At 48.3% G+C, this 12,098-nt stretch overlaps 1 protein-coding gene across 3 annotated transcripts in view; it reads right to left on the bottom strand.

Annotated features, from left to right (window-relative positions):
• Positions 1-12,098, bottom strand: part of TBC1D14 (TBC1 domain family member 14) — a 944,726-nt gene that overhangs the window by 37,907 nt on the left and 894,721 nt on the right. For all 3 annotated transcript variants that reach the window (XM_086964122.1, XM_086964121.1, XM_086964123.1), the window contains one exon: positions 10,338-10,596. In XM_086964122.1, coding sequence (XP_086820248.1) covers positions 10,338-10,596 — 259 coding nt within the window. The remainder of the gene's footprint in view (positions 1-10,337; positions 10,597-12,098) is intronic.

Genomic DNA, 12,098 nt, shown 5'->3' with positions numbered 1-12,098 from the left:
CGTAGGGCAAGGGTCTGAAACAGATTTAGAATCTGAGGCAGAAGAGTCATTTTGGTAGCAGCTAGCCTCCCCAGCCAGGAGAGGGAATGGCGTTTCCATCTCCGAAGTTCCCCTCGGAGTTGTGTGCGCAGTTTGGCATAGTTTGCTTCGGTGGTAGCTGGGAGAGGGGGGCCCAAGAGGTGTCTGACCACTGTATTGTATTGTGGCATACTTATATAGCGCAACCTGTCACCACCAAGGGCATCCTGGCGCTTTGACCCGTACTCAATGAAAACAGTAGCTCAGCCTATCCTAGGAAAAAGATGAGTCTTTAAAGCCTTTCTAAAGGATAGGAGATCTCCAAGGCTTCTCAAGGATATAGGCAGAGAGTTCCAGAGTTTGGCTGCCGCTACTCTGAAAGAGCGGCCCCCCATCCTCACTCTCTGGAATCGTGGGACTACCAATAGCCTGGATGACGAAGAGCGTAAGGCTCTCGATGGACAGTACCAGGCAAACATTCGCCGCAAAGGAATGGGGCCCAGATCGTGAATAGCCCTGAACACAATACATGCTGCTTTGTAGCGCACCCGAAGATGAACTGGCAGCCAATGAAGTTCTCGCAGTGCTGCCGTAGAAGAACTATGGTAAGGGCGAGAAAGGGCGAGTTTAGCAGCGATGTTTTGCACCCTTTGCAACTTGCCCAAGAGTGTTACCGGGGCCTCCAGAAGTAGTGCGTTACAATAGTCAAGTCGACTTAGGATGGTACAACGCACTACTTCTGGTCTGGCTTGCACAGGGAGGAGAGGAAGGACCTTGCGCAGCATACGAATCAGCATCATACATGTTGACGAGATCTTATTCACATGTAGATCCAACTGCAGGTTAGGCCCAAAAGTGACGCCTAAATTGCGCGCTGATTGTGCCGCAGACACCGTCTCTGAGAAGGACGGAGGCCAGAAGTCCACTGGGAGGTCGCGAGGAATTCGATCAGTGGAGCAATGTAAAACCTCCGTCTTAGTTCCGTTGAACTGTAACGAGTTCAGCCGGAGCCATTCCGCTGTCGCCTGCATGCACCGATGAAAAGTCTCCAGTGTGACTGCGTCCTGTCCCTCCAGAGAGAAGACCAGCTGGGTATCATCTGCATAATTAAATGCAGAGATACCGAAGGTTTTAATGAGCTGGACCAGGGGGCGGAGGTAGACATTGAAGAGTATGGGGCTGATGGCCGAGCCCTGAGGTACTCCTTGTCCCACTCTCCGTTCCTCCGAACTGAAGGGGGGTAATGAAACCCGTTGCTGACGGCAGTCCAAGTAGGAGATTAACCAATCCCTGGCCTTGTCCCTGACCCCGCATTCCTCCAGCCTAGAAATCAGGGTGGGATGGCTGACCGTGTCGAACGCGGCCGACATGTCGAGCAGCACCAAGAATGCTGCCCGACCACTGTCGACTCGCGCCCGCAGGTTGTCTAACACGGTCACCAACGCGGATTCCGTCCCATGTGCTGGGCGGAAGCCGAATTGCGTCTCATCCAACCAGCTGTTCCCTTCTAGGAAACTGGACAGAGCACGGGTGACCAGCTTTTCCATAATTTTAACCGGAAAAGGGAGCAGGGAGATTGGCCGGTAGTTAGAAAGGCAGGCAGGGTCGAGCGTAGGTTTTTTTAAAAGCGGGGATACCACTGCCTTCTTCCAGCAGCTTGGAACAGTAGCTGTCTCGAATGACTGACAGCAGATGGCGTGCAGGGGCTGGAAGAGGTCCTCTTGAAACACCCTCCAGAGTCTAGGGGGGAGAGGGTCCAAAGGCGAGCCAGAGGAAATCGTTAGGGCTAGGTCGCCGAACTCCTTCAAGGATGGAAGGGGAAAACTACTCAGCTGGGGTCGACTGGCCTCGCACGCCGGAGCTCCCAAACTGAGGGCCGACTCCAAGGAAGGAGAAAGATGACTTCTCTGCTGGGGTCGACTGGCAGCAATCTCCGGAGCTCCCAAGCAGAGAGCCTGATCCAAAGTGGGGGTAGAGGAGCCGCTCAGCTGGGGTCGACTGGCCTCGCTCGCCGGAGCTCCCAAACTGAGAGCTGGCTCCACCGGAAAAGGGAGAAGGCTACCCTGCTGAGGTCGACTGGCTACAATTGCCGGAGCTCCCAAGCAGGGAGCCGAATCAAGGGCCGCGAGGGGAGAGCAGTTCAGATGGGGTCGACTGGCCGCAGTCGCCGGAGCTCCCAAGCTGAGGGCCTGATCCAACAAAAGCAAAGGAGGGCTACTCAGCTGGGGTCGACTGGCTTCCGCCGCCGGAGCTCCCGGGCTGGAGGGCTGCTCAGCTGGTCGGGGTCGACTGGAGGGCGAGACCGGAGCTTCCTGACAGAGAATGGTAGCCCTCTGCAGGGGTCGACTGGCCATTTCCTCCGGAGCTCCCTCCTCAGTGGTAAGGTTCCGTGGGTCCTGCAGACCTGTATGTCATGCTCCTCCTGAACCTTGGCTAGCGTCTCCGGCGACAGAGAAACATTAAGGGCTATTGATTTGTCAGAGTTGATCTTGAACCCGGATGCGAGTGCAAAGCTGTGCAGCTCAATAAATAGAGACTGGACCGGGTCGGTGAGGGAGAGTAAAATGTCATCAGCGTAAGGGCTGATTTTGTGGGTATCCCCTCCGAACGGAATGCCTCTGATGAGGGCGTGTTGCCGGATCCTCTGCGCCAGCGGTTCCAAAAAAAGGGCAAACAAAATAGGAGAGAGCAGACAGCCCTGTCTGGTCCCCCTGCCGATCGAGAAGCGGGAGGAGGTATGTCCATTGACTCGCACCGTGGCGTTAGGCTGCATGTAGCAATTTAGTATCAGAGTGCGGAGTACCTCTCCTAAGCCGAAAAGGTGCAGGACCTGTTCCAAGTAGGGCCAATTTTCCCTATCGAAGGCCTTTTCAGCGTCGATAGTGAGGAGCATGCAGTCCGGCCTCGTGCGTGACTCGGCTTCAATGAGATGGAGGACTCTTTTGGTGTTGTCACTTGTCTGCCGCTGAGGTATAAAACCTGCCTGGTCCGTCTCCACTAGTTGTTGCATGTAAGGCGCCAAGCGACTTGCTAGGATTCCCGAATATAGTTTGAAGTCAATGTTCAAAAGTGAAATCGGCCGATACGAGCCGCAGCGGGTCGTATCTCTGCCAGGTTTCGGTATGACCGAAATTGCAGCCTCCAGGAGCTCTGGGGGATCGCGCCAGGCTCGGCAAAGGAGTTAAAAAGGTCCCGAAGGACGGGGGCCACCTGGTGACATAATGCTTTGTAAAAAATTGCTGGGTGCCCATCTGGGCCAGGCGACTTCCCGAGTTTCAGGCGCGAAATCGCTGACACTACCTCCACCAGACCTATCGGCCTGTCCAGAAAGTCTGCCTGGGCCGGGGTCAGAGATGGGAGACGTGCACCTTGTAGGTAAGTCTGACCCACCTGCAGGTCAAGAGCGTCGCCTGCGTAGAGAGACTGATAAAACGCCCCAAAGGTTTCTGTTATCGCAGCGTCGTCCGAGACTAAGTCGCCGCCGTCTGCCCTTATGGCCTGTACTCCCTGCTGCTGGCGCTGCTCCCGCAGTTTGTTCGCCAGTAGCCGTCCGCACCGATCCCCTCCTGCATAATAGGCCAGCTTGAGCCAAAGTGCTGCATATTCTGCAGTGTCTTGATCTAAGGCGGCTAACATCTTCCTCTCGGTGAAGAGCTGACGCCATACTCGAGCCGCTCCCGTGCGTTGGTGCATTCGCTCTAGCTCTTCTACGTGTTGCGCAATTTCGGCTCTCTTCAGTGCCCGCTCCTTATTGTTGGCTGTAGCGATCAATATGAATTCCCCTCGCAGGACAGCCTTAAGGGCAGCCCTCCGAGTGGCCCGTGTGGTGTCGGTGTTGTTGTTGTGGATCAAAAATTGTGTAATAGTGGCTTTGATCCGTTCTACTGTCGAGGGGGTGTGGAGAAGGGCGTCTCTAAGGCGCCAGTGTCATTGTGGGTTCGGGGTGGCTGGCAAGAGAAACGTGGCCACCACCGGGGAGTGGTCCGACAGGGAGGCTGGCAAAATATCTACTTTGTGTGTGCGTTGTACCAATGGGGAGGCGCAGAGGAAGTAATCAAGCCTGGCGTAAGATTTATGGGCCCCAGAATGGTAGGTGTAAGCAGTACTACGTGGGTGGAGGTGTCTCCATAGGTCAGTAAGGCCTAGATCACGAAGATGGGTGTGTCCAGCCTTGGAGAGAGCCCCCACCTGGCCCATTCTCTGGCAAGAGCGATCCGCTACATTATGGAAAACCAGATTAAGGTCGCCCCCAAGCACCAGATGTCATTCAGTATTGGCCGTAGCTGCCGCCAGCGCTGTCTGAAGGAAATTTTCTTGACCGTCATTGGGTGCGTATACTGAGCCCACCAGTACAGTGAGTCCCGCCACCAGGAAGCGACTAATAGTCGCCCTCTTATCTCCGCCTCCCATTGGAGAACCTTGCCCTTAAAAGATTTAGATACCAATATTGCCACCCCTGCCGTTTTTTTGGGGGAAGAGGAGAAAAGCTGCGTGGTAAAGGCACGTGTTTTGAGGCGGTGTTGGTCTTTGGGTAATAGGTGGGTCTCTTGGAGAAGACCGATTTCGGCTGAAGAATGCTCCAAGAGGGATAGGAATGCTCAGCGCTTAATAGGGTTGTTGAGCCGCCTCACATTAAGGGTAAGTACCTTGAGTCTGGAATGTGTTATTGTTGATCACGGTGGTCTCCGGACCTCTGATAAGAGCGCAAAAAATAAAAACAGAATAGAAGTTGGACAAAGGAGAGCCCCTCCCCACAAAACAACCACCCTAACAACCCCTCTCCCCCAGGCCTTCCCCCCAAACCCCTCCAGCCGCTCACCCCAACATCCCCCAACTCCCTCACCCCCCACACCTCTCCCACTCCTCCACCCCCTGCCTCCCACACCCCCTCCCCCAAGTTCTTGAACTCCAGTCCGTCCCAAGAAACCAATCATTGTCCCAGACCTTCCCTCACTCGGCGCAGGGCTGTGGAAAAGTACCTGTGTGGTCGTGCAGCCATGTCGCATCCCATGTCCCCCCCCTCCCTCCCCCGGAACCGTGCGTAAGTGTCAATGCAGTTAAGAACTCCCCCCGGAGTAAATTCAGACTGAGGATGTGGTGTCTTTAGCCACCTCTTGGACGGCCTCGTTAATCTCTTTCTGGATAGTGTGAGCATCCGGCCTCAGGCCCACCAGTAATTTGCGGCGTCGTGCAATTTGCTGCCACCCATCCTTGGAGGGTCGACTCTCCAGTGTTGGTGAGGCCTCCTCCTCCGCCTGTGTGATGCCCAGCAGTGAGCATGTCTCCTGTAGGAAGGATAGCTGGTGCAGCGCACCGTTCCATTTAAAGATCAGGCAGAGGGGTGCCCCCAGGAGTATGGGATTTCTTTGTATCGTAGGTAATCACTCGCAACCCTAAAGGCCTTATGTTTCTGTAGGGTGATCGCCGACAAGTCCTGGAAGAGGGCCACTGGACGGTCCCGAAACCGCAAGGGTTGCTGCCGTCGCGCTTCCCTGAGGATGAGTTCCTTGAGAGGAAAGTCTGGCAGAAATGCTAAGATGTCTGGTGGGGGGGCGGATAAATTGCGAGCCAGCCCAACTCTGTGCGCTCTATCGATCCTTATCTCAAAGTCTGCTGGCTCCCCAAGTATGTCTCGAAACAGGGCCTTCAAATAACTTGTGATATCCGCCACATCTTCCTTGGACGGGACCCCCCCGGACCCGTATGTTGCTCCTTCGGGATCTGTTTTCCAAGTCCTCCGCGTGGGCCTGGCGATCGACTTGCTGCTCCTTCAAGCGCAATATGTCCTGTTGTAGCTATTCCACTTCCTCGTACCTTGTTCGATCCGCTTCTTCCATGCAGGTTACGCATTCTCCGAGTCCATCAACCTCCCTCCTGATTTCTCGGACTTCCCCCGACACCTCCTGCTTCAGGGTGTGAAAGTCATCTCGAAGTGAATTAAATAAGGATTCCAGGAAGAATTTCGTGATAGGGACCTCCCCCTCGTTCGGGTCGTTTGGGCGCTCCCAGGGATGAATGACCTTTCTCTCCCTTCGGCTGGCCCTTGGCTAGCATTTCTGGAAGGTTGCGGTCTCCCTTCTTCCTCTGGCCCGCCATGGTGCCTCCCACGTGGGCCTCCGCTGAGCCGCTTCTACTCCTCTCCAAGTGGCCCCCTCTCCTGCCGTCAGTGCTGGAACTGCGCCACTCCACGCAGTGAGAGGCTGAAAGAAGGACCCCTCACTCCGCGTAGGTCTCTGTGCTTGCCCGTCTCTGTGTCATGTGTGACAGGATCGTTTAGGTCACCATGTTCGGTCTCTGCTGGGACACTCTGCGCCTATTCCCGTTGGGTATCTGGGTGTACCGCTGCTGGGTGTACCGGTGCCTATGTCTGCTGCGTTTAAGGCTGTTCCCCAACCATGCCCACTACAGCGGCGGTGTGCTGCCCCCGGGGACTGTGGGGCACTGTTCTGGGCGTCGGGTCATCAAGTCATCCGTGCCTCTTTATCCCCACCAGGGTTGCCGAATCTAGGCCCTCGCTCAAAATGGGGGTGTTGCCAGTCCGGGCTGATGGTGTGTCCTCTATCTCTGGGCTGGGTGTGGGTGCCTCCAACCGCCCTGGGGCTTCCAAGTCGAGGCCCCAGACACGGACCCTCTCCGGGCTCAGGGGTCGATGTGGGTTGATGTGCCGGCCACCCCTCCCGTTTCCGCTCCCCCCGCTGCACCACACCTCGCTGGCCACCCCGGGTCTGGGGTAATGGGCCTTGCGGTGCGCCGGGAGCAGGTTCAAGACGGAAGGATGCACAAATTAATTTGTGCCAGACAATGGCTCCCAACAGTGTCAGTAGAAATTGAGTACTATATCAAAACAATTTGTATCAAGTACATTAAGACTGCCTTACATCAAATAAGGAGTAATGGCTTGGTGGAATGCCAGAATTGAGTCCAGTAACAGTTGCAGTTATCCTTGGTGAATGCCTTGAAGTGAAGAGACGGTGAAAAACATGTTATGGGCTAATTTAGTTGTGCACAAACGGAGGCAGTGACTAGCAGTAATAGGTTACGCCTCATTCACTTTAAGTTTCTGCACCGCCTGTACCACACCCCGGCTAGGCTTTACAGGTTCCGCTTTCGGGACAGTGATGCATGCACTTGTTGCGGCCAACAAGGCGCAGGATTTCTCCACTTCGCGTGGAGCTGCCCCCAGGTGATGGCCTACTGGATACAAACGTTTCAGGGATTATCTACCATGTTAGGTACCCAGATAGAGCTGTGTCCCCTCATGGCTCTCCTGGGCTTGACCCAGGAAATCCAGACGATCCATAAGAAGTTTCTAGCGATGAGATTACTGTTAGCAAAACGTCAGGTGGCATGTCGGTGGGGGAGAGGCAGGGCTCCGAAATTTAAGGACTGGATACACACCATGTCCACATGGCAGGATCACATGCAACACTACGTAAATATGCTTCCCGTCAAATCACGCCCCAAGGACATTTGGAGCCCACTCACAACGTACCTATTTGCGCAAGAGGCAGCTAGGGAGGAGGAGGGAGATGCACTGGGGCCGGGATCATGCTCCCAAACCTCACAGGAGCATCCTTAAGAGGAGAGTGATAACACAGCGGAATGCTGAGGTGTCCTGGCGGAGAGCTGGGACCGTTAAGATCCTCAGTGCTGCACCTACCGGGGGGGGGGGGGGGGGGGGGGGGGCGTAGGAGAAGGGGAGTGGCGGGATAGGGTGTACTCAATATTTATATTGCTTGGTTCCAAAGGACTGTGGTGACTTCAAACACAGTGTAACACTTTGCTATGCTTACATTGGCATATATGACTGGAAAGACCTGGGAATGGACGACTTTGTTTTATGAGTTCTTTGAATAGAATTGACTCATGGGATAAATGGGGTGGGAGTAAGTTTGGATTGTATACATGATAATGCGGGAAATTGTACTGTATGCGTCAAAGACATTTATAATTGGAATGTGATATGTCTCTTCCTTACATTGTAACACTGTGCATACAATCAATAAAGGTTTTTGAAATTAAAAAAAAAAGAAAAACATGTTATGGGCTAGCAGAACTACCAATACAAGAGTGCCACTGAACAGAGATAGAAGAGTTAATGCCAAAAACCAGGAGTACATTTGATTGCCAAAGACTGGGGACAAGAAAGGCTGGCAATAATGATGATTTTGAGTGTATTTTTTGGCTCATCAAGGTAATGAGTGTGGCAAAGAGCAATCAAAAATCTGTTATGTCTTCTCCTAAAGTGGGGCAGAGACTGAAGTATTCGAAGGATTAGATTAGTGAGAGAGGCTGTGGTAGTCCTCATTCTAGTGTTAGCTTATCCATCAGTATGTATGTTAATGTTTCTTTAAACACTCCGCCTCATCCCCAATGTTCAACTTTGTTTTTAACATTCATGGTGATATTGTCCATTTGCCCATTTCTTTTTCACCTTTTATTGATTTTCTAAAATAAAAGAAGCGAGAGAGTTTTAAAAGCACATAGCTCTTTTTAACAACAATCTTCTAAACCATGTCTTCCATCACAAAAATAAAGAAAAGTGGTCAGGATATGCCCATAGACAGACGTTTTTAGTGATTACAAATATTTTTACTCAATGATACTGCATAATAGCAGAGGTACTCCGTGACATTAATATCAAACAAGGCCCTATCAAGGATACACATTTGTAGGTGGCCTTTTCCTTCATGCACTTGTATTTTTAAGTACTTTCTGTTCCAGTATTGCCAGTAGGTGCAGGGGACACAAGTTGGGATTAGTTCAAAGACAGAACATAAGAGTACCCTAATTATGATATTTCAACGTACACTTGGACGATGGGTACCAATAGCAACATTAAGAGAGACGATCATTCAAGATTATAAGAGAACCCAGAAGAAAGAAAATATTACTCTTAAACTTAATACACAGGTAATCTTTTAAATGTTATATGACCAGACAGAATACAGAGTTTCCTAAAACCTGAAACATGTCGAAAGGAGATGAAATCTGGTAATTCCTACAAAAGTAGCAAAAGCAAATTGCATTAAAAGGTTTTTTCCTATTAGGTCTTGCACTATGTTTTCAGCTGAAGGGTGATGGATTTGGGCCTCTCTTGTCATTTCTTAAAAAAAGAAAAGATTTGTTTTTAAGATTTAGTTTACATCCACAATAACATTTTATATTAACTTAGAAATTTCTACATCAGATGCCACGTTTGTACCCATCAATATGTTATGGGGTTAATCTAAGAGAAACAGCAGGTTGTGAATTTCTAGGTCTTAGAAGCGTGCCCCTTTTAGTAAAATAAAAATAAACGGATGGCAAAATAGCTTTAAACAAATGGCTTCCTTGTATGCCTGAGAAGCACAAGTGAGGCTTTCATATTTTATGTAAGTAGAAGGATCAAAAAAAATGCATGCTTGTAAGCAATAAACAGATGCAAATAAAAACGTGTACTGAAAAATATTTCAAACAATATCACCGAGTTACTTATACATTTCTAAAGTTGGCATTAGTGTTGGTGTTTCTTCATAGTGTTTTTTTCTAGTCACATCCATAAGTCATCAGATTTACTCCAGCAGCAATTCAGTATTTTTTGCAGTCATCGTAAATAAACTGGCCAAACTGAACAAGAGTATGTTTTCCCAATCCACATACTGAATCCCAGTACTGGCCAGTTTATAAACGTCACAATCTATATAACTTCAGGAAAATATTTAAAAGAATATACAAACTACATTTGCCACAAGATAATTACTGCTAGGTTACAAGACATACAACTATCTGCAGTATTATCGATGGACTTAAACTTCTATTAAATCGTGCAACTATATTTTTTCATATCAGATTTTTTATAGTTACAGATTAATGAATTTTAAAATCTGAAACACATTCAGAATGTTACCTTGATCTCTCCGCCCTTTCCTTTCATTCAAGTACAGTGGAGCTTTATTATTTTGTTCTCCGTGTCGAAAGTTATATTGGAAACTACTTGTACAGAATGCCCAGAAACTGAAAACATAATTGGATTTGCTGGGTGGCAATGCATGCAACACGACTGCCAGAGAACAAGGACTAGGGATTTTAGTCTACGTTTAGAATGCCATAACGTTAACATAAAATCTGATAAAATATTAAAACAATGGGTGCTTGAAACTAAGTAATTTCCGTAACAGAGTATTTCTGAGTGTACATTTAGCCCCTATTCTTATTACCCAAATTATTGTTAATATTATATTAATATTTGTACAAGTTACATTACCCTCCAATTCAGGTTTTACTAATGAAAACACATATATACATCTTCGAGCTTAGGAAGCTTTAAGAAAGATTACCTGAGCCCATTTTTTATTCCGACTTTGCATTTGAATTGCAGCAATGCATATAAACAAGTCTTCTGAAGACAAATCCTCTGGTAGTTTAGTTAGGAACTGGGCTATGTGAATAAAATCCATTTTGGTCACAATGTCTTCAAAAAGTTTTAAGATTCCCAGAGCTGTGCGAAAAAGGAACTCTTCTCCATCACGACAGAAAACATCCCACACTCGACATGCCAAGTCTAGTGGTAAAGATTTGCTATACAAAGTGAAAATCCTGGAGAAAAAAAATGAAAGGTTAAAGCATGTTACCGAGCAACTGTATCACTGATAAAAACAATTGTTCTGGCTTTTGCATAGACTACATGTTTTGGTGCTGCATTAGCGTTGAGTTAGTTTTGACAGGCTATTGATTTTAGGACTGCATGGTGTCTGATTGAGAAGCTGTGTTTTGGAACTTAGGTTCTCTCCTGCAGAGCCTCACGGAACTTTACAAGGGATTCACGAGTAGGGCGTGAATAAATAAAAAGTCTGTAGATAGATGGGCATTATTGCCCTTGTCAATAATAGGTCGAGTCTCTCTGATGAAAATGTTGATTCTTTCTTTGTAGTTATTTTTATTTTCAAATCTTTCTTTAAAGATTCTATTCTCAAATTTTAATGAAGTCGATAAGGTGTTTCTGGAGTTTATTTGAGCTAAGAAAAAATCTCGAACAATTTTATCTATTTTACAATTAGATGTAGAACAGGGAGGTCTTGCAGTACCTCACTTAGCCACTTATTACCAAGCTGCATTACTTAACCTTACAACTCAGCTTTTGTCCCCTCTCTCGAAGTTTGATAGTTTTTTAATTAATCACATGCTAAGGAAGAGTGCCATTAAATTACCAGTAATCTTGCGACCGGCAAAGTTACCAAACAAAACAAGATATAAGGTGGTAAATGCACTATTAAACTGCATTCTGCAATGTCATAAAAATTACAATATTCCATCATGCCACGCATGATGGAACAAGAACCTTAATGATTTCATGCTCACAAAAATCGCTCAGGAAAATAACTGCAGGTTTAGTAGACAGGAATAGATAAGAGTCTGGTAGCTAGGCCACAGGGCACTGAGAGCAGCTAACTTTCAAAGAATGTCCTTCTTGTCTAGATGGGTGGCCTATTACACTCCGTCTAGGCTTCATAAATGGTTTCCTACGCTACCAAATGACTGTTTTAGATGTAATCTGCCGGAGGCAGGGGGGACTGGACACACATTTTTCACTTGTTTGAAACTACAACACTTTTGGGAAGAGGTTTTTGGGTTGATCAGTAAATGTGTTTTATTCGATATCCTTCCATCAGCATCGCTGGCGCTATTTGGCTTCTCCTATATAGTTAATCATCTCTCACTATATGAGCAATTTTTTGTGTCCCTTGCTATAGCAGTAGCCAGATCTTTAATTTGACAAAATTGGAGATCTCAGAAACTACCTATACTGACTTTGTGGCTACAAAAGATGCAGTGGACTTACAAATTCGAGGAGGTCTACGCAAAGAGGATAGAGGCGGTGCGGAAATTGGACACCCTTGCACCCTTGAAATTATTCTCAATTTGCGATTTGCAAATTGCGAATCGCAAATTGAGAATCATTTCACATTCATTCCTATGGGCCTCCTCTCCTGGCCCATAGAAATGAATGGGAAATTATTCCTTAATTGCGATTAGCAATTTGCTAATCGCAATTAAGGAATTTTAAGAAATCGCTAAAAAATAGAGAATTTCTACATACA

Source organism: Lissotriton vulgaris, chromosome 3_2, assembly GCF_964263255.1.
Source record: "Lissotriton vulgaris chromosome 3_2, aLisVul1.2, whole genome shotgun sequence".
Taxonomy (NCBI): Eukaryota; Metazoa; Chordata; class Amphibia; order Caudata; family Salamandridae; genus Lissotriton; species Lissotriton vulgaris.
Note: the sequence above shows the minus strand (reverse complement) of the source record. Positions and strands in the feature narration are given on the sequence as shown.